The sequence below is a fragment of the Artemia sp. Qi Xiang Cuo genome, chromosome 3, assembly GCF_049724085.1.
Source record: "Artemia sp. Qi Xiang Cuo chromosome 3, ASM4972408v1, whole genome shotgun sequence".
Classification (NCBI taxonomy): domain Eukaryota; kingdom Metazoa; phylum Arthropoda; class Branchiopoda; order Anostraca; family Artemiidae; genus Artemia; species Artemia sp. Qi Xiang Cuo.
Window position 1 is genome coordinate 39,112,526 of NC_142796.1, and position 23,607 is coordinate 39,136,132.

Consider the following 23,607-nt stretch of genomic DNA (forward strand, 5'->3'; position numbering starts at 1 on the left):
GCGTTAAAATCTCCCAGTAATAACATCATATTTCTGCCTGGGACCCTGTCTATTTGTTCTCCTGTAGCTGTGAGTAAAATTCATCCGAGTCACTAGTATCACCGTCAGCCGCTTCTACAGGGCCGTATACTACTATAACTGATGCCCTGCACTTTTTAGTCATAAAATGAGCAATTAGTATTCTATTTTTAATACTTTCCAACCCTAAACAAGACTTAGCAGCTTCCTTATTCATTATGAACCCTACTCTCTATTTATACACCCCATCCTTCCTGCATAAGCATACAAATTCTATATGACGTACTTTCTAGCTTGCAACCCCTGGGATAGGAGTTTCTGAATTTCCTAATAAATCCAGTTCGAATCGTCTGAATTCGTCAGTCAAAATGTTGATACGATAGTCATTTTTTAATGTCGCAACACTCCAAGTTCCAATTTTCATGTTCTTTAAATCATTGAAATTATTTTTGCCTCAGGAAAAGCAATGATCCCGAATACCAGTGCAGGACGGGGATCACGCATCTTTTCAAGTATACACCGAAGTTTTTAAGCCGGCTTAGAACCGGACAGCAAGAAGTCCCTGGGACCTCCATGAATGGAAGCTTTGTGTAATTCTGGGTCCATCTTGGTCACAACATGGTTTTCAACACTTGGCGCTGCTTTTCTATCTAAAAGTGTCGAAATCCTGCACAGACAATCTAAAGCCTACTACCTCTGCCTTATTATATATTCATGCCTACAAATATTATGCTACTACGGGAAGGCAACCCATAATAGGTAAACTAGCTAGGAAGAGGTTTGTCAGCCCAAAGTCACTCGTGAAAACATAAAAAGCCCAGACAAATTGTCCATTAGTCAGAATCCCGTACAAATGTTGTTTCGTTTACTAGGCTATAATTTCCTCGAGGGGCGTCACTCCTCAAGTAAGACTAGAGTTGACCACAAGGTCTCCAGTCATGCAAGTGCCCCGAAAAGGTCGAGGCAGCCCTTTGCAGAGGCCGTTGTCCATAGATCTGGATCTTACGCTCTGCCACAGTTGTCCTCCTATAGAGGATCCTCCCGCGATTGTGTTCTGATCACCATGCAATTTAACCCATTACTGGGAGAAGGTTTGCAACTCATGGGACTTGTGGCTAACCAGTGGGCCCTTTTGAGTGTACATTTGAGGGACCTTCTTCCTCCTCCGCCTGTATTTATGACCCCGGGCGAGGGTGCCCCAATTTCTATTATGGACCCCCAGGGACAAGGCCCCCCCTTGGTCCGTCCCTCCGTTGGAGGTACCCTACATATCTGTAGGGCGTTCCCCTATCGCCACCTGGGGACACGCTGAATGGCCTGGGGGAGGCCAATAGATATATATATATATATATATATATATATATATATATATATATATATATATATATATATATATATATATATATATATATATATATATATATATATATATATATATATATATATATATATATATATATATATATATATATATATACATATACATACATATATATATATATATATATATATACATATACATACATAAATGTATATATATATATATATATATATATATATATATATATATATATATATATATATATATACATATACATATATATCGCTGCTTACCCATGCATAGATTGTAGCCTAAGTCCTATAGGAGCTTATAGTGCAAAGCATTTTGGTGGATCAGAGACAAAATTGTTTAACCTCTCTTCCCTCCCCCAGCACACAATTATTTAGATATCAACTTATGTGTACACGGTGCAGTTTTTGAATCAGCTGGTGCTCGGTAGTAGTTAATATTGCTAAATAAAAACTACTTAATGGACCTTTTTCCTACTGCCCTTAGAAAACGGCACAAAACAGAAAATGTCAGAAAAGAAATATTTGCTTGTGGTTTTTTTTTTCTTTTAGGCAAGATTTAAAGGGGTTTTTAAGTAAAGTTAATCTGAGATTTATATGTGCTGAGTTTTTTATTCCTTGAGTTTCCTTCATTTTCTTTGAACAAATTTTCTCAGGCTAGTGGCTTTTGACGGGTGAAATTAAACTTAATAAAAGTTTATATATTTGGAATCAGTATAAAAATCTTATTTTTCTGATGTATCTGTTGTTGTCAAAACTCCGTTTTTTAGAGTTGCGGTTACTTTTGGGCTATATCCCTCCGTACATAAAGTACGTTACCACCAACTTTTTGATAATTGTACTGGGTAAATACAAATTTCATGAATGTTACCCTTTATATTCGACTAACATAAACCACTACCTTTTTACTAGGCTTATGCTTTAGACTATATTTGAGAGACGGAAGTTTTTTTTTTTAATCAATGATATTATGCATCTTTCGAAAGAAGTGAAAACAAATTGTCAGTTAATATATACACATCTTTTGATAAATAACATTCATGTAATAAATGCATAACGGTACCATTATCTCCCCATGGAATACGTTCAATTGTAATATTTACAATACTGATGGTGTTGTAGGGGGATGAAAAACATGCTTTCGCCCCCTCCCTTCCCCCGAGAAAAAAACTATATCCAGATGTGTATGAAAGACCCTGGTATCCCAAAGAACATAACTCATCTATGACTTGAAGTAACGTATAGGAATGTATATACTTGCCTTTCTAAGTCTAGAAAGACTCAGAAAGACTTTTCCATAAAGAAGTAAAGTTTCTCTTTATTAATACCAGGGTCCTTCATACAGAGCCAAATCTAGGTTTCCTCCCAGGAGGTGGAGGGTGAAAAACACATTTTTACCCCCCCCCCGCACAATCAACACTGCAAATACTGCAATTTTGTTTATCACATTTAACCAATGTGTCGTCAGTCTTTAATATGTCTCTCTCTTTAAATATTAGTTTCTTTTAAAAAGGTTCATTAAATACTATTGACATATCTCTCAGGCACATTTTGGCAGCTTTAATCTATATTCTCCTTTTGAATAAAATATTGAAAGTATGACGTCATTTAGTTATAAAGCCATTTCAAATTGCACAAACATCACAGCAGCCGTGTAACAAGAATGACGTCACTCCCTTATCGAGAATTTACGTCATTTCCAAAATAAATATACCTTGCGATTTCACAAAGAACCATTTAGTTCAAGAAAAGTGTTAACAGTAAAGACATGATTTTCAAAAGTTTTATTATCAGCGCTTCAGTTGCGTGTGCTGGATTGTCAATTTTCTGGGCAGTTAGAAAATTCAAATATTCAAGAGAAGATAAGGGCTCCCCTCCTAATAAGAAGAGCGAGATCAAACCACTTAATAAGGACAAAATCAAGACTAATGAGGATAAGGAGTATAGTCAAACGGAGCGAGATTTTATACCTGACACTGTTACTCCGAACCAATCAGACAATGAGATAAACTCACGGGCTGCGAAAAATAAAGAATGTGTATCGTCACTTCTTCAAACATCAAAATTAGTTTCCAAACAGCTTGGAGAATATCCTGCCAACGTTCAGTCAAGCATAGAGTCAGAAGAAATAATGCTTCGTCCAGAGATGCCTGTCGAGCCCATTGCTTATCTACCTGTGCATTCTGATGTCTTGAACACCATTCCAGTCCCTGAAACATCTATTCCTGCACTAGAGGTATCAATTCCAACACCAAAAAATGCTAACGTTGAACCACATAAACAAGAGGAGAATAAATATCCTGTTGATGTTCCGTCAAGCGTGGAGTCGGAAGAAACTATGGCTCATCCAGTGATACCTGTCGACCCCATAGCTGAGCAACCTATGCATAGTTTTGTCTTGAAGAGCATTCCAGTCCCTGAAACATCTGCTGCTGCACCAGAGGTATCAATTCCGACACCACAAAATGCTAACGTTGAACCACATAAACAAGAGGAGAATAAATATCCTGATGATGTTCCGTCAAGTGTGAAGTCAGAAGAAACTCTTTCTCGTCCAGTTATGGCTATCGGCCCCATAACTGATCTACTTAACCATAGTGTCTCTAAGCCCACTCCAATCCCTGAAACATCTGTTGCTGCACCAGAGGCATCAATTCCAACACCACATGATGCTAATGCTGAACCAGATTTATCTGAGAAGAATGAATTGAATCTCCGAGATGACTCCCCCCCTGAGTGTCCACTTCCTGGAATTGAACAGCAGGAAGAGCTATCTGTAACATTCATGCTCTCCTTTGAGGAAAACATCTCAGATAAGAAGATGAACAATAAAGATATACAAAACCAAGAAAATCTGGTGACGACGAATCCTCGCAAAGACCTAGAAAGCTTGCCAGAAATGGAACGCAACTATCCTGAAAATCCAAGCAACCCTTACAGAGACAGAGAGACTACAAATAGTGAGAACCAAGGGACAAGGTATGTGCGTGGTATAAACAGAGGCAGAGGGCAAGCATGTCATCCTAACAGATATAGAGACAGAACGTATGAAGAGGGTAAAGGCAGAGGAGCTTCAGACTTTAAGAATTTTAGAGAAATATCTGACTTTAACAGAGGTAGAGTAAGGTCCGACTTTAATATAGGTAGAGAAATGTCTGACTTTAACAAAGGTACAGGAAGGCCAAATTTTAACCGAGTCCAAGGAAGGTCAGAAATATGCAGAGGCAGCGAAAGAAAAGAATTTAACAGTGGAAGTGGAAGGCCATATTTTAACAGAGGAAGAGGGAGAGGAAGTAGGTTTGAGATAAACGAAGGCAGCGTAAGTTATGCTCAGAGAAATACTGGAATCAAAGGAGATTCTAACGATGCCAAAGCGAATTATTTCGCAGATAGAGGCAGAAGAAATGGAGAATTCGACAGAGGGAGACCAAGTAGTTTTAGTAGGAACGCAAGTACGGATTCAGATCTTTTCGTTGAAGATAAAATCGTCAAAAAAGGGCCTCCAGAGTGGATGAAAGCTGAACCTACTTCCTATAAATATTGGTATCAGCGGTTCAAAATTTTTAAAAAATTCGACGAAGGAATTTTATTAGATCGCGAAGCATGGTATTCAACAACATTTGAAGATACAGCAAAACAAATTGCTGAACGTTGTCGGTGCAACACGGTGATAGATGCATTTTGTGGAGTCGGTGGAATTACTATTCAGCTAGCAATGGTTTGCAAAAGAGTGATTGCTATTGATATTGATCCTTCGAAGATTGAGATGGCACGCAACAATGCAGCAGTCTACGGAGTCGAGGATAGAATTGACTTTATAGTTGGAGATTTTTTTTAGCTTTCGAGTAGTTTACAAGCTGATGTTGTTTTTATTGACCCTCCTTGGGGAGGGCCAGATTATCTGAAACAGAGCATATTTGATTTTAGAACCATGCCAGTTGATATATTCGTGGCCGTGAAGCGTGCGATGAAGATAACGGAGAATACTGCTATACTATTACCCAGAAATTCTGATAGCAGACAAATAAAGCAGTTGGCCTCTGGAAGACGTTACAAAATCGAAGAAAACTGGCTGGGATCCAAATTGAAAACACTTACTGTTTACTTTGGGGATTTAAATAAATGTCATCAAAATTACTTCTGGAAATAATGAGCTTGTTTCACTTTGAGTATTTTTTATTATTGCAAAATTTTAGAAATAAATTCTGAAAAAAACTGTCCTTTTTTCATTTATAAAAAATCATTGTTTGAATGATTTGCACGGCTGTAATTGCTATTTATCATCCTATTTACCAAAAGATATTTTAACTGTTCAAATGTTAACACAGCTACTTCAGTGATAAAAAATTTGTTCCGTTTTCTATTCCGAAAGATACAATTTGGGGGCGAATTTCCGAAATTTACGAGGTTGGCAATATTTTTTCTCAAAATCCAAGTTGCTGCCAAAGGAACTGGGAAGGAGGAAGGGGGGGGGGGGGCAAATGCCTTCTGACCCCCCCCCCCCAATTGATGCTATTAAGAAATTTTAAATTTTGATCTTTGGCGGATTAACTTCTTTCTGTGCAAAAATATTTTGTGTGTCAAAATATCTCCGTGATTATATCGTTCAAGATACGAATATAATCAATTACATTATATCGTTCAATTACGAATTATATCGTTCAATTACACCAACGACTTCGTTGGTGTAATTTGTTCATTTCTGCATTGCTCAGACCAATATCCAATATTGATCTTGGATTAGATGGCTAAATGTCAAAGACAGAGAGACTAGAAACATGTTGTCATATCATACCAGAAACATGTGTATAATAATCATGTGACAGCGTGAAATTTTTAGCCTATGGGGTATATTTTTTTGCGTTTTATGTTTTTTTTTTCTTGCGCAAAAGAACTGTAGTCCCAATTTTTTTTTTACTACATTTACGTTAAGCTTTCCTACCAAGAAGCAATACATAAATTATTCTTTCCTACCTTGAATGCCAGCTCTCCTATCAAGAACGAACATAATTTAAATTTAAAACGGGCAAAGATTAATTTGGCAAAGATTAAACGGGCAAAAAAAATTACTGCTTAACAGTCTATCTAACATGCTTCGATAAAACTAGAGCGAGTAAACCAACTGATAATATTTCACTATGTTTGTAATATTGTAGAAAACTAGCCCTTTACTGAAAACACGAAAAGGCCAGCATAAAGAAAAAGAATATTGTATTAGGAGTCAAAATGAGTACAAAGCCTGGGAACAACAAATTATTCTGTAACGCTTGTCATAGTCTTACATCAGCTCTAACATCAGTCATTTTCAGTATAAATTTAAAATTATCTTAAAACTTAAGCATAAAAATAAATATGATTTTAATAGCCGCGAAGTCATTCATCAGCAATAAAGGATTATTTTTGTCAGGTAACATTTTGGTCAAACTAGCTATAACACCAATAGTGAGTAATATACAATTTTAAATTGTAAAAAAACACACTTTAGTGTTACTCGTAATGACGAACAAATAAACCATAATATGAACTCCAGAAATTCGGTTATTTCTCTCTATACAGAGGTCCGGAAATTATCTATTTGACGATGACAACCCTCCTACATCCCTCAGGGCAAGGGTTGTAAGTTATGCCCTGGGGGTAATAAGGTTTATACAGAAAGGGTGATCATACAAACTTTGGAGGGGGCTCGTTGGATTGTTAATTAGAAGTTTTAGTGCCTTTGCTGAGATTCAGAGTGATGGGAAGGTGAATACCCCCCCCCCTCCCCATACCTTGTATTTTTCCCAAATGCATGTGATAGAAACTTTGTGATGACCATTTTATTTCGTAGAAACTTCGAAAAGACCTCATTCGATTGGAAATTGAAAGGGCTAGTGCCCTTTTTAATAGTTGAAAGTGACTGGAGGGCAACTAACATCCCTCCCACGCCCACCATTTCCACAAACACATATGATAAAAATTATGAGACAGCGATGTTGCTCAACGTATTCCAAAGGTCCGGTAATTATGTCTTTGAGGATGACAACCCGTCCCTCCCCAGCCCTCAGGGCAAGGGTTGTAAGTTATGCCCTGGGGCATATAAGGTTTGTATAGAAAGGGTGATCGCATAAACCTCGGAGGGGGCTCTTTAGATTACAAATCAGAAGTTGCAAACTTAAACAGGGAGGATGAAAACGACTGGAATTTGTCCTGTCAGCCGTGTGAAAGCCTTATAAGCCTTGACTTTACTGTAACGACTACTACTACTGCTATTGCTAATACTATTACTAAGGCTAATGCAAAGCTCCCATGGCGTCATCAAATTAATAAGGTTTTCATGAAATGGCACCCCATAAAGTTTGTCCCGCTCAAACAAGAGTTTCACCTTTTTGACTGTACAGCGATTTTTAACAGCAAATAACTGAATTAATTGGACGTGGAGCTGAAAAAATCATCTTCTTAAGTTTTTTTTCCCTTTTAATAAGTAAAGCTTAGATAAAAATATTTATTTGTCTTACCGTTATTCTCTTACCAAGCAAAATATTTAAACAAGTATACACTATTATACATGTAGACACTTTTTTATTTTTCGTCAAGTCTGCTGCTATTGGACGATTCTTTGTGGGTCTTAAAAAGGACTGTCAAAGATTTCTTGAAAATACTAATAAAGTTCAACTTTTTCCGACAGCTATAAAGACAATCTCAAACTTTCTCAGATTACCTTCACAAGCAAAACTTTGGTAATTTAACCACAACGTTTATTTTTCTAATAAAACCTAAAAATTTCCGGTACCGGGAATCGAACCCGGGCCTGCTGGGTGAGAGCCAGCTATCCTAGCCACTAGACCATACCGGATTATTGAAAGCCATTGAGCAACAGTTATATGAATTATCCTTTGATGACAGAGTCTATCGAAACAACCAGGCCGAGTTACAAAAAAATTGGTCATTCTTAACCTAAAGGTGTAGGCTATTGCCTCACTTTACCCACCCAGCCCTACCTGATGGATACACATACATCCCACATTGTTTGTTCCCATTATATTTTAAGAATAGCTCTGCTTTTTCGTCACTGCTTGAGCAGCGGACGCCGGGCAAAAACTTGTTCAGGGTTTCCTTCAAATGGTCCCATGTTCTTAACAATTAGAAAAAACAATCTTACTAGTTGGGTTTTTTACTATCCCAAAGCAAACCAGTCTAGCTCTTTGGATAGTATTAAATGAATAAAAAAGTTTTTCCAACTGAAAGTAAGTAGCAACATTAAAGCTTAAAACAAACAGAAATTATAATGCATATGATATGGGATGCCCCTTCATCAACCCCCAATCTTTACGCTAAAGTCAATTTCTTTTTTTTTTAAATGCTTCTCGTTCAAATCTGTCCCTTTTTTGAGTAGTCTTTCCTAAAGAATCAGGACAAAGAGTCAAACTTTAGCGTAAAAAGCGAGGGTTGAGGAATGGCAGAGCCGTTCCTGGGAAGGGGTCATCTGGTCCGGAGACCTCAGTTCGGGAGGGGGCGTGGCTGGGAGATTTCCCACTTTGAGCAAATTTTTTACTTTGATTCGGCCTTTTTTGCTTATGTTTGAGTCGGCAGGGGGGAGGGTATTGTAATTATATTTTTCGGTACTCCTATGTTAAACGCACTCTTTTATATAGCCTAGTGCTAGTTTGGTTAATGCTAATGAAATAAAATAGGATGAATATGTAATAGTTTAGAAACAAATTTGGGCTATATATTTGCACATTAGGGGGGGGGGAGGTGGGTAAAACATAGTATATATTATTACGTAACCTAACCTAGCTACCCCCCCCCCTCCCTAAACCCCAAAAAACAGCAGTTTAAATATCGTATACGCAATGAAAACCACACTATACATTGTATTACCCTATAGCGGTGTCTTAAGTTAACCCGCCAAAAACAGGTTTTTCATGACTGGCTTCCATTGCAGTATATAAAAGAGTGCGTTTAACATAGGAGTACCTTTTTTACCTGGGCACCACCAACCCTAGGAACGGCTCTGAGGAAGGAATAGTCCCCCTCATATACAGGATAATCTCTATTTGTTTTATGTTTTAATGTTGCTCCTTGCTTTCAGTTGAAAAAACTTTTTTTATTTTTTTAATTTCTGACCATTTTTAGATCACGCCAGGAGCAGTGCCCTTCCCTACTCCCCCATGTAAAATTTCTTCTGTAAAATTTCCGTGGAAACTTTCCTCCTCATGGTAACTCTCCCTGTGGAAAATCCTCCTCCCCTTCCCGCAGAAAATTACCCCAAAAAATTTCATATATTTCTTATAACAAGTGTTTTACTACTTTAAAAAGCTTGTCAATCTAATCAAACGGCCCTTGTATTTCAGGAGTCGTTCTTAAAGTCGTTCTATTTCAGGAGTTGTCTCAAATAGTCAAACTTTAGCGTAACACCCATAGTATTGAGGAGAGGGCAGCCCCTTTCATATATGGAATAATTTCTATTTGTTTAAGTTTTAATCTTGCCTCTTACTTTCAGTTGAAAAAACTTGTCTTTAATTTAATTTCTTATCGTTTTTCAGATAATGGTAGGAAATCCATGGTACACCATATGGTGTAGAAAGGCGGACATCCCCTCGCTCCAAGGTTTAACCCGGGATAAATTAAACTTGGTACAAACTCTCCCTGTGGAAAAGCCCCCCCCCGCCACCTGCAAAAATGCCATCCTAAAAAATGTCCGTATATTTCCCCATAACAAATACTAAGCTATGCGTGAACAATGGGCAATTCCCATGCTCTACTGACAGCTAACCAGTTTGGTAGTTCAGTTTAATTTATTGGTTGTTGAAGCAACATAATTGCGGAACTTACAGCCTTTTCCCTTGGAACTATGGAGGGTCATGTCCCCAAAAGCGTAGTTATTGGAACTTTCAACTATGCTGAATCAAATAGTTATTTTAAAATTTTGATCAGATGTCTTTGAGGAAAAAATGGGCGTGGGGGGGGGACTAGTTGCCCTGCAATGTGCTTGGTCCCTTAAAAAGAGCACTAGAACTTTTCATTTTCCGTTCAAATGTCTCTGCTGATTTTGTAGGACCATTGGTTCAATACGATCACCCCTGGGGGGGGGGGGGAATGCCACAGATCCTTAATCTTTCTTCTGGTTAAAAATACAAAATTTCACTTTTGTGTGGATGGAAGCTTAAAACCTCTACAGTAGGAGTCTTTAATATGCTGAATTTGATGTTGTAATGGAGTTTTTGGGGGTGTTTCCCCCTTTTTTCGAAAATCCGGCAAATTTTCTCAGGCTCGTAGTATTTGATAGGTGACATTTAACTTAATGAATTTTATTTATTTGGAATCAGCATAAAAAGCCACTCTTTTTTTATGTATCTGTTGTTATCGAAATTCCTTCTTTAGAGTTTTGGTTACTATTGGGCCGAGTCGCTCCTTACTTACTGGTCGTTACCACCGACTCTTTGTCTCTATATACAAGCTAGGCCTACGTAAGTTAATGCCTTTGTCTCTGGCTCGTTGAAGCCACCAGGATGGAGGTAGCAGGACCGGTGCTAGGGGTAGGGGAGGGGGGCAGCCACTGAGACCCCGTGGTAGTGGAGGCTTTGCACATAGGAGACTCGTCATGCACTAAAAACATTTCAGAGGTACAAGCCCCCAAAAATAGGGCCAGAAAAGGTCTTTTTTCGATGGGGCTCGAACTCGAATATATAAAAGTCCTTGGGTCAGGAAGAGCTCAATTTCCAAAAAAGAAGAAATAAAAAACAAATAATGGCTCTCTTGAAAATGGGACTCTTAAAAGGACCAACAAACTTTTTTTTTTCAACGGTTTGAAGCTTAAACCTGTAGGTCCCTGACCAAGCGAACTCTAACGTGGAAAAAATTCTGGTTTGAGGGTACAGTCCCCCACAAAAAAAAATTGTGGTCCGAAAATGGTCGCAAAACTTTTCGACTGACCAGAAACTTTCAAGGGTCGCACCTAGACTAAGGGAACCACACAGTTTGTATAGCAAGATGCCGGTGTTGAGACCAGGAAATCGGCTAAAAACCTTGTTGCTCCTGATCAATCATTACGGTTTCGAAGAGCCTGACTGAGTTTTTTATCAGCACTAGAAAATACAGAGCTTTTGGGAAGTTCATATGCTTGCCAAGAGGAAAAGTCATTATACTATTCTGGGGTTAAATAGAAACGGGTCACAGACAGACATTAAGATGTCGTGCCATTGTTTGGCTTTGAGATAATATTTTGACAAAAATCCAAATTATAGAACGGAGAACGAACACAACAATATAGAACGAAACTAGCCCATAGTAACCGAATATTCTAAAATGCGTTTCGAACAAAACCATCAAGTGATGGAGAATCGTCACTCAAGCTGATTCAAAAATGGTAACTACTATATTATTTAATCTCAATGGTACAAGTTTGTTACGAAAACAAATTTATAGGAATTCCGGAAGAGCCTGAAACCCCTTAAAAATGATCTCAGATCTGAATGAAAATTGTGCCATTAGAATATCCATACTTTAAAAATATCCATATAGGAGAATTACAGTCCCCCATCATGAGCAACAAGGAAAATCACTTTTTCGAATGGGAAGCGGCTAAATTTTATTTATATTAATTTAAAAGACTTTTTCCACAAAACGAGTTTTTCAAAGAAAAGTAAAGAGCTCCATTAAGCCAAGAATAAGCAAAAATAAAGCCAAAAAATATTCCAAGCGTAATACTACCACAAATTACAGTTAATAAATAAATGAAACTCGAAATGAAGAGACATTACAGTAAACAGCCGATTCAAATTCAAAACGAGCAAAAATTAACATGAGTAGGGCTGATAACCCCTATGCTCTCTCAAGACCAGAACATAATTGCGCTTTACTGAAAAAAAATCAGAAGACATCTAATAATAAAAAACAAGTTTTATTGATGATTTAAATAACAAGTGCCCAGAAATAAACAATTAAGGTTTCGAGGGGCCCGGGTCTGGAGGCCCGTTGCATTCGTCCTTGAAGGGCACGACTTAATTCTGAATCTAATAGTATTTATCCATGCTTGCAAAAAAACAACTATTTAATGTTTAATTTCTATATAAAAGTTAGTTTAGTTTAAATACTGAAAACACCGAATAGTAAAAGTATTAGTTTTTGAACATACCAACACACTTTTAACAGCGTACGAATCTTTCGTCAAGAACAAGAGAAAAAGAGCCGGTTTTCCAAGACAGCTCTTTTGGAAAAGAAAAATTAAATTTCTAAAAATTCACCATCTATATTTTATTTTTCTTTCTTTTTTTAAAAACAAACCCAATTTCTCTCTTTATTTATATTCCTTTGTTTTTATGATGGAGATTTGGGGCTTACATAATGCCTTAGCTTATAAAATTACATTTCAACATTTGAGCTGCAAAAAACAAAAATACGGTGCTTATAGCCAAGATCTTGCACTAATGGGTGTCCCATGCCTAAATACATAGGATATGGAGTTGATAACATCTATAGCAATATTTCTGTCAAAATTACACAGGAGTCGGGCAAGGAGAGGGTTGTTCAACAATTAAAAGCCAGAAAAAAAAATTGTAATTAGAATGAAATGGAAATGTATATTGACGGGTAAAACTTCCAATATGATAAAGTAACAAAATATCTTAAAATAAAAGCATAAAAGACCATGGTAATATAACCTGTGTGGGATAATAAAATCCAAAAAAAATTGTATTTAGAATGAAATGGAAATGTATATTGATGGGTAAAACTTTCAATATAATAAAGTAACAAAATATCGTAAAATAAAAGCATAAAAGACCATGGTAATATAACCTGTATGGGATAATAAAATCCAAAAAAAATTGTAATTAGAATTAAATGGAAATATATATTGATGGGTAAAACTTTCAATATAATAAAATAACAAAATATCGTAAAATAAAAGCATAAAAGACCATGGTAATATAACCTGTATTGGATAATAAAATCCAAAAAAAAAAATGGTAACTAGAATGAAATGGAAATATATATTGATGGGTAAAACTTTCAATATAATAAAATGACAAAATATCGTAAAATAAAAGCATAAAAGACCATTGTAATATAACCTGTATGGGATAATAAAATCAAAAAAAATAATTGTAATTAGAATGAAATGGAAATGTATATTGACGGGTAAAACTTTCAATATAATAAAGTAACAAAATATCTTAAAATAAAAGCATAAAAGACCATGGTAATATAACCTGTATGGGATACTAAATTCCAAAAAAAAATTGTAACTAGAATGAAATGGAAATATATATTGATGGGTAAAACTTTCAATATAATAAAATGACAAAATATCGTAAAATAAAAGCATAAAAGACCATGGTAATATAACCTGTATTGTATAATAAAATCAAAAAAAAAAAATTGTAATTAGAATGAAAAGGAAATGTATATTGACGGGTAAAAATTTCAATATAATAAAATAACAAAATATCGTAAAATAAAAGCATAAAAGACCATGGTAATATAACCTGTATGGGATAATAAAATCAAAAAAAAATTGTATTTAGAATGAAATGGAAATGTATATTGACGGGTAAAACTTTCAATATAATAAAGTAACAAAATATCGTAAAATAAAAGCATAAAAGACCATGGTAATATAACCTGTATGGGATAATAAAATCAAAAAAAAAATAATTGTAATTAGAATGAAATGGAAATGTATATTGACGGGTAAAACTTTCAATATAATAAAGTAACAAAATATCTTAAAATAAAAGCATAAAAGACCATGGTAGTATAACCTGTATGGGATAATAAAATACAAGAAAAAATTGTAATTAGAATGAAACGGAAATGTATATTGACGGGTAAAACTTTCAATATAATAAAGTAATAAAATATCTTAAAATAAAAGCATAAAAGGTCATGGTAATATAACCTGTATGGGATAGTAAAATCCAAAAAAAAAATTGTAATTAGAATGAAACGGAAATGTATATTGACGGGTAAAACTTTCAATATAATAAAGTAACAAAATATCTTAAAATAAAAGCATAAAAGACCATGATAATATAACCTGTATGGGATAATAAAGTCCGAGTGTTTTGGCTCCACGTCCTTAAGCCGATCAACAAAAAAAAAAAAAAAAAAAAAAAAGTGAAACAGCGAACATATACAAAAAAATACAATAAAGAAAAAAAAACCGCTATGCAACAAAAGGAAAAAACAAGATAAACCAAATAAATAAAAATCGAGGTTTTGTTAGGATTAGTTTAAAGAACTTTTTCCATAAAACATGTTTTTCAAAGAAAAGTAAAGAGCTCCATTCAGGAAAGAAGGAGCAGAAATAAAGTCAAATAATCTTCCACGCGTAAAACTACCACAAATCACTACCAATAAATAAATGAAACTAAAAACTAACAGGAATTACAATAAATAGCCGATTCAAACTCAAAACGATCAAAAATTAACATGAGTAGGTCTGATAACCCCCATGCCTTCTCAACACCAGAACACATTTTGCGCTTTGCTGAAAAAAAAAAAAAAAAATCGAAAAACAAATGGCCGTGGACTGTCAGTTTAATTAGCATATACTGATATTTATTCCTTAAAGTTTTGATAATTTTTTATTTATGAAAGTAAGAAGGGTGAAGACGTTTAAAACGTATTTGTTTTCACCAAAGCGCAAATTATGTCCTGGCCTTGAGAAGGCATGGGGGTTATCAGACCTACTCATGTCAAAAATTTGAGACCTACTCAATCAAGGAAGTTCAAACATGCATACCTTTCTCGATAACATATACTATGGGTAACCAATGAACGAATTGCCTAACTTACAGCCCTTGTCCTGAGGACTGTGGGAAGTTTGACATCCCAAAAGACATAATTACTAGACCTCAACAATGTTGAACAAAATAGCTATATTAAGATTTCGATCGGATGGGTTTTGGGGAATGATACGTTTGTGGGGGGGGGCTGATTGCCCTCCATTCACTTTTGATTCTTAGAAAGGGCACTAAAACTTCCGACTTCCAATCAAAGGAGTTCCATCCGATCCAAAGTTTATACGACTAACCTTTCCATAAAAACATTATATGCCCCGGGCATTACTTATAACCCTTGCTTATGGACTCTCGGGGATTGTGTCCATTGTCCACCCTCAAGACTTTATTATATGATTTTTGAACTATTGGTAACAAAACGGCTTGCTCAGAATTTCAGTTGAATGCGTTTTAGGAAAAGAGGATGTCAGGGAGGGGGGCTGGTTGCTCTCCATGTCTGACTCTTAAAAGAGAATGAGAACTCTACATTTCAAATCAAATGAGTCTCCTCTAAAGTTCACACGACCACCCCTTAAGTAAAAACCTTGTATGCCCCTGGGGCACCCTTACCCCCAGACTCTGGGGGATTCTGTCCACCCCAAAGGCCTTATTATATGATCTTTAGACTATTTTTGAGCAAATGACTATCTCAAAGATTTTATCGGATGTATTTATGGAACTTACGACGTAGGGGAGGAGAGGGGGCGTGGCTGCCCCTGATCACTTTGACTCTTAAAAATGGAACTAGAACATCTGATTTCCAATCCAATGAACCCCATCCGGAGTTTATACGACCACCCTTTTCTTAAAATCCTTATGTGCAGTCGGGGCATAACTCACAACCCTTGCTCTGAGGACTGTGGGGGGAGGGGTGTCATCCTCAAAGGCATAATTTTCAGACCTTTCAACTACGCTGACCAAAATGGCTATCTCAAGATTTTGATTAGAAGTGTTTTGGGAATCGATGGGTGGGGGGGGGGGGCTTGTTGCCCTCCAGTCAATTTTGACTGTTAAAAAAGGCCCTTTCAATTTACAGTCAAATGAGCCTTTTTTGAAGCTTCTACGACAACAAATGGCCTTCTCAAAATTTCTATCAGATGCATTCCAGAAAAATACGAGGTGAGGGGGGGGGGTATCCACCCTCCGACCACCCTGAATCTTGAAAAGGGCACTATAACTTCTGATTACCAATCCAATGAACCCTCTCAAAAGTTTTTACGATCACGATTTCTGTATAAACCTTATATGCCCCCAGGGCATAACTTACAACCCTTGCCCTGAGGGCTGTGGGGGCTGTCATCCTCAAACACACAACTTCCGGACCCTGAAACTTTTGATTGGATGTGTTTTGGAAAATGGTGAGCGTGGGAGGGGGTTATTTGCCTCCCAGTCACTTTCGACTATTAAAAAGCGCACTAGCCCTTTCAATTTCCAATTGAATGAGTCCTTTTCGAAATTTCTACGACAACTCCTTCGTTGCAAAGTGCCCTTGTCTAAAACAACCCTCCCCCCAAATAAAAAATGAATAAATAAATAATACATTGTGCCCACATCGCTCTTTATTTAGGCAGCGCTATTGTGCTGTTCCCTCGGGAGCGGGATACATTTACTGTCTACTTTCAAAACTAAGGCATACACTCACCTTTGGCAATCTTTTGTGGGAGGGGATTTTCCATGCTCCCCACTAGTTAAGCCAATAGGTAAGCATAGCCAATGCTGAAGATTTTCCAATAAAGGGAAATCCCCCAAAATGTATTGGTTGGCTCAAATACTAGCTTATTGTGGGTTTGAACTTTTGTACCAATGTTACCTTGCGAATGACCCCTTCTCCAAGCATTCAAATACTGCACAACTATTCATATAAAAAAAAGTCGATTTTATTTAAGGTGACATTGTTGGATCCCAATTTGGAAGAAGATGGCCCACATCCGACTGCAACAATTTTTGTAGCATTTCCAGCCAAGCTGAAATTGAATCTTTTGCCTTACAAGAATTGGGTAACTCTCGAACACTCAGAGCATATTCTTGATGTGGAAATCTTTGATCAGCATGATAACAAAATTCACCCGTCTGATGTAAGAACCTTCTTCTTATTATAAGTGCTTCTCAGGTGTTAAATCTATCCAGTTCCTTTTCTTTCATATTTTTCGATTTTAGCATCAAACCATATTGTATGTATTCAAATATTCCTTTAAGACATGCGTTAAAGATCCTCCCCCTTCCAATAGCTGTTGAATGCTCAAAATTTTTTAAGGGTAATTTCAAAGATTATGTTTAACTTATAAGAGTGGAAACTAGTACCTGTGTAGAGAAAAAAAAAACTATCAACACCATCTGACGTTTGGCAATACTTGGAGCTGTTCCCAGTGGAATTAAATTGATATCCAAAAGTAAAGCCAAGAAAAAATAAAATTGGCCGAGCAAAAGAAAACAGCGTAAAATGTCCTAAAGATCTTATGTCCCGTTTTTACAGGAGTGTAAAAAACGACATTAATAAGTTTTAAAATTTAGTTATTGTTTATAAATTAGATTAGCTCATTATTTTATTTTTCTGGTGTTATATAATGTTCTATACATTATTTTCGACAAGAACTCTGACGTATCAAGGGTGTATTTTATTTAAAGAATAAGAAAGTACAGTGCACTTAAAGTCTTATTTTGTTCTAGTTTTCTGGTTTAAATTCTTCTAAAAAGTTCTGTAATTCTTCTAAAAATTCTGTAAAAAGTACTTCTAAGGTGTGGACCGACTTTGTGTTATTCAAACTTAAAATTGCTGTGTTTATTGAATACTGCCGTATGACCTTTAAACTTTCTAGCCTATAGATTTCTTTTTAGATTAGGGTTCAATTTGAGGTTACTTATTCTAGGCTGAAAGATTCTCTCAATCAGTCCGACTATTTTTAATGCAAAATTTGTTGAGTCGCTTACTATATAGCCATGCAACCTTGATTAGTATTCTGCTTACTGGGTTGGCCAAGCAAAATGTTCTTCTTGCACCTTGACATGTATTGAATTAACAAGGCTTCTTGACTACTAAGGTCATTGCGTCGGCCCTGCAGTGTGATGCTGCAGCTAAATTTGAACTTTGAGTTCCGTGTTACCAAGCTGAGATAAAATCCACCGCGCCACTACAGGACGAATTTTCCTACTGAATTTCCAGGTGTAACAAATTTAAAATATTCGCCAAGAAAGTGATACGGTTTCTGGGGAAAGGGCAGCTTATAGTTCACTCGTACATAATTAAAAAAAAAAAAAAACGTTATTTCAGGGCGTCCCTTTAGACGGTTTCGGAAGTCTTATTTTCAGCACACTCTTCTAAAGTTTTGCTGTAATGGCCTACATTAAGTTTTCTACCATGGCAGATAGTATTTCGAGTGGAAATTTGGCACAAGGAATCCATAAAGTATAAATATTATAATTAATGCTGTAAATATAGTTGTGGACATTTATGTATGTTGCTGTGCTACGGGGAGAAGGAGTGAATACTTCTGAATGAGAAATGTATCTTTTGGTGGAATTTTTCCAGAATATTTTTAATTTTAACTAGAGTCTGATTTCTTTAAATTCTCAAAATAAACTTTTGTAAAAAAAAACTTCAAAGGCTATCTGTAGGGGGACATAAATTAACTAGCCAAATAGTCTGTCGGACGATAGGCATAAAAAGGGATGAGAACTTAGCACATTATCTTTTTGGGAGAACTGGAGTAAAAATGTTTTGCCACCTTCCCTAAGCACAAAATTGTAACCTCCCTTGTCCCCCCCTCCCCTGCAAAAAAAGAAAATATTAACTTAATCGCCCGCCGCGGGATAAAACAGGTATATGATCTTGTGACAATCAAGAACAAACTAACCCTGGTTTTAAAAGTACTCTAGAGAAATAACGGCTTCAGCTACCCATTTTGTTGCCTCACGGGACTGCTTATGTGATTTTGCTACTTATAAATTATGTAGTATAAGAATTGTCTGTGAGCTTGTGTTGTATCTATAAGTAAGCTGTCTTTGCTGGGTAGAGGGATATGATGCCAAAGGCGTGAGCTAAATTACCCCCTCCCCTCTCCCAGGAGTATTTTCAGCCGTTTTTGGATTGTCAGGCTAGCTTACAAAGTTGCACGATGTTAACGGGCTCAGGGAGGCAAAATTACAAAAAAAAATGTTTTGAAAAAGCTCTTTTGATTTTCTAGGAGCTCGCTGTTCGGACCCAGATCGCTCCTCGTTTTGTCGATGTAAGAAACGCTAGTCAAAATGGTACATGGAATGTGATATATACAACTAGCCCAGGAATTGGAAAAATAAAGGTTCATTTTTGTTGTCTTTGTTTTTTTGTTAGTATTAGTATGTTATATATTATTACACATTGAAGCATTTTGGAATTAAAGTTCTAAGGTATTGGGACATAAATTAAAAAAAAAACTTCCCAGGACCTAGTTTTCACTGCAGCTCTATCCCAGAAAGTTCTGCTCACTCAGCCCTTGAATTTTCCGAGATAGCGAAACGTCTTCTTTTTTTATATGCTATTTATAATGGCTATACAGGGAGAAATCTAAGGGGATTCAAAGCTATCTTCTTTTTTTTTAATCCCATCTCCTCTCGTCTCAATGGTACTAATTTCTTTAATTTCATAAACTAAGAATTTCATTTGTGTAACCCCCAACACTTACAAACCAACGGATTTAAAATTGTTTACAATTTTACAATTTAAAATTTTGTAAAAAAAAAAGCATTAAATTTGAGCAGTTAATGCTAAACAGATTTCATTTTTGGACATTTTACAGCTAGTTTTTTAATACTTTATCTGTCTAGCCGTTGGACTGCGCGGCCTTCCGTCATAGGGCGTCCTTTTCATGGTAGCACCAGATTTACAAATACTCAAAAAAAAGTATTTTCTGTCGCTCCAATTTTCCTATGTTCAACTCCCTTTCCTCCAGATTTACTCAGTAACGCCCGTAATTCAGCCAAAGGAAAATCTTTATCTTTACGTCATCTTTCACAACAATATGCTTAACAATTAGACAAGGTTTTCATATCTAAATTTTAAACTTTTCATTTCAATCATTTTTACCCAACCCTTTTTAACTACTCAAAATTTCAAAAACACCTGTAAAAAATCATTTATTTTTTTCTACTTATTTTTTTTTTCAAGCAAACTTCAGTCACTCATTATTCATTTTTTTCTCTATTCAACCAGCATCCACCTATCATTAAACTTCTGACCTTTCGTCCTCCTCTTCTCCGACTCTTCCGGCATTAAGACTGCCTTCCTACCTATGTGGCTGGTAGGAATTCCTTAATTTTTTTTTAAATATACCTCAATTTTATAAAAAAAAAACTACCTTAATTTTTTCGTTTTTTTCCTGGTTATTTGTATTTTCTGATGATATTTTACATAGAATCTGGCTACTGTAGAATTAAGCAGAATCTCTTGAAATATTTCAGTCCAATTTTTAACTGTTCAGAAGTGTGTGCTCTCATTGAGTCACCTGCTAAACCCTCTAAAAATAGCATATAGCTGACGATAGTTTGTCAATAGCTGACGATAAGAAAACAATAAGCCCGAATACGACACTACTGCCACTAATAACAGTTTATTGCAGCGCAAAGCCAACTGAGGCTATCACACAGGAAAAATTAAGTGAATGAGAGAGAGAAAGTGAGGTTCTCCCTTTCTCTAAGGACACGAAGTAATTTATTGATATAGCACTGTAAAAGGCAGAAAATTGGTAAGTCCTAGGTATTTTGTTAGATTCTAGCATGTACCAGACTTAATTGGCAAAGCTCTGATAATGGTTTTAAGTTCTTCACATACAGTCTCTTCATATTCTTACAAATTATCGCATTTTATAGTGCACACTAATAGCCACTAATGTTTGAAGTGATGGGGTTGGTCCAGTTACAAAACATCCCTATTGAATAGTAATAATTTAGAAGAGCTGAAGCTGGAACAACCAGATGGCTGGTACAAGGCAGCGAGTCCTTAAATGTGAAAATGCGTCAAAGACACCATTTTCTTACGGAAAAATAATATAATTTAGAATATTTTATAATTCTTAATATGCTAATAATTCTTAATATAATTTATAATTCTAAGCTAGCCTTGTTTCAAGTATTTGAGATAGTTATTTACAACTCAGAAATTTTCTGTGAAATTTTGCTGATTTGAAGAATTCAATGCTCAATCACCTAAACAAAGTGCCTAAATAGTGCAAATATGCTCTAATAGGCAACACTGACTGAAACTTAGTAATTAGCTATGGGGAGCAGGGAGAAGTACCAGCAAAGTCATTGTTCCCTGTAGACTTGTACGAGCTGCTAAAGTACCAAATATATGTTCAGTTTGGTTTTATCCCAGGGTGAATATATATGGTGAATATATTCCACGAAGAATTGTGATGTAAAAGAAGATCCAAGTATGACCTCATCATTTGTTTACTTTTGCAATCCGTTTTGACACGAGTTTTATTTAAAGACTTAACATAACTTAAGTTAATTTAATTAGTTAAGTTAATTTAACTTAAATGAATCAATAGAAACTTAATATGTTTCTAATTCTAATATAGCCTGTTTTGAAGTATTTAAGATTGGGACTCAAAAAGAGGTTCATTCTCTAATATTCTTTTCTGTTTATCCGTATCAATTATCTAAAAAGCACCGCGAAAAAAAAACAGAAAAGAACAAATCAAAGGAAAAGAATAAAAAAAAAGAAAAAGAAAAAAATAAAAACAAAAAAAGAAAATGAAAAAGACCTTGCTATTTACTAAGCGTTCTGCTGTCTTTGATTCTGCATTGTTAGGCAAGTTTAAGTATTTGTGTTTGCCAGATTTCACTCTGCTCGAGACCCAGCTTGTTTTCATTTCCTAGTCTCTACTTGAGCACTAAGCTTAAGCTGCTACTGCGTTTCATTTTTATTTCATTTTAGGCGAGTTTGAAGTACTTGACATTACCAAATGGCACTCAACTAGAGGTTCAGCCTCCCGTCAAAGCTACTGCAGATATGGAAATTTATCAGAGTATTGTGATTCAACCCCAGCGGAGGATCTACCCATGGGATCCAGTGACAAATCCTGCATATGAACTAAAATTTAAAGCAACGGGAGGTGGGGATAGTCATATTTGGGCGTCATCGAACACCTCAGTCGCTACGATTAGTCACTCAGCTATGGCGTCAACGCGTGGAAAGATTGGAATGACGAATATTACTGCAGCTATGATGAAAAATCAGAAGCTCAAAGGAATAGCACAGGTAAGTATAATAAATATACGTATAATATTATATAATATAAAATTGTATATTCTTATATGTATAATTACAAAAAAAAAGCTTGAAACAATTTAAAGTGGAATACTATGATTTTTGTTTCTTTTTTATTTTCTTTCACAACTTATAAAAATCTCAAATGAGTTGAATAATAAATGGAAACGATCAAGGATGATCTCAGTGGGATGGAGTATTTGATTACCCCCTCCCCCCAAAAAAAAAGAAATGGGAAGGAGGGTAAATGTAAATAGAAACAATTGCAATTTTTTTGTTTGCGTGATAGCTAAGAAGAAGGTTGTTTTAATCAGTTAAGCCTCTTCTTGAATCAAAAATTTGTGTTTGGCTGTAGAAGCATAAACTGGCGGAACTAATGAAATTGGTAGGAATGGTGTCTAAAATCTAAATCTAGACGCAGTAAGGGATTAAGGTTGAATCGTGTGCTTAGTTCGTAATTTTATAAAACCTGTATATAGGCGTTTGACTGATTTTTTTTATAAGAAGTGCAATAGGCTATCGTAACAATCAAAGAAAACTGTGAAAACATGACAACTATAACTTGAAAATAATAGAATAAAGTTGTACTGCTCTAATATCTTGGTAAGAAATTTCTCTATGGACCAAGCTAATTATCTATCCTTTTTTTGTGATTAACGTCAGTTGTTGGCGTTATCGTATGATTGTTACGTTAAATTTCTTGTTGTGTAATTTGTATAAATGTTGGGATGATCATTTTCCTGGTAAGAATTAATATTTCTTTTGTCTAAATTCTGGTAATTTTTCCTTAGAAAAATATTCGGAAATGCTGCGAATCTGTTCCCGTCACAATTTGATTCAGACGACTTTTCTCGTTTTATTCAATATTTGATACAAAATCAAGATAATTGAATTTTAAGTAATTTGGCACACTGCCATGGAATTATAGAAATCTGGGTTTTGTTCAGTTGCATTATATTTTGACCTTTTCTTTAACCAAGTAATAAAAACTACTTGGCCACCATGTAAACTTTAAATTCAAATCCTTTGTTCTTGATTGCTAAAAGCTGGCTAGTTTTGCATGTCTAAATTTATTCAGTTGCATTACAGAAAAAGCCAAAAACTAGATAAAAAACTGCTTGGCCACAATGTAAGCTCTAAAAAAGTCGAACTGTCTGTCTTGATTGATAAAAGAGAGCGGGTTGTGTATTTTCAAATTTATTCAGTTGTATTTAAAAAAAAATCTAAAAA

At 35.7% G+C, this 23,607-nt stretch overlaps 1 protein-coding gene and 1 non-coding gene across 2 annotated transcripts in view; one reads left to right on the top strand and one right to left on the bottom strand.

Annotated features, from left to right (window-relative positions):
* Gp210 (nucleoporin 210) overlaps positions 1–23,607 on the top strand; it is a 179,545-nt gene that overhangs the window by 39,725 nt on the left and 116,213 nt on the right. Inside the window, exons 6-8 of the mRNA XM_089085873.1 lie at positions 17,018–17,206; positions 19,313–19,426; positions 22,045–22,368. Of these exons, the coding sequence (XP_088941999.1) occupies positions 17,018–17,206; positions 19,313–19,426; positions 22,045–22,368 (627 nt within the window). The remainder of the gene's footprint in view (positions 1–17,017; positions 17,207–19,312; positions 19,427–22,044; positions 22,369–23,607) is intronic.
* On the bottom strand, positions 8,129–8,200 carry TRNAE-CUC (transfer RNA glutamic acid (anticodon CUC)). Its single transcript has one exon. It is a non-coding gene; the product is annotated as a tRNA-Glu (tRNA).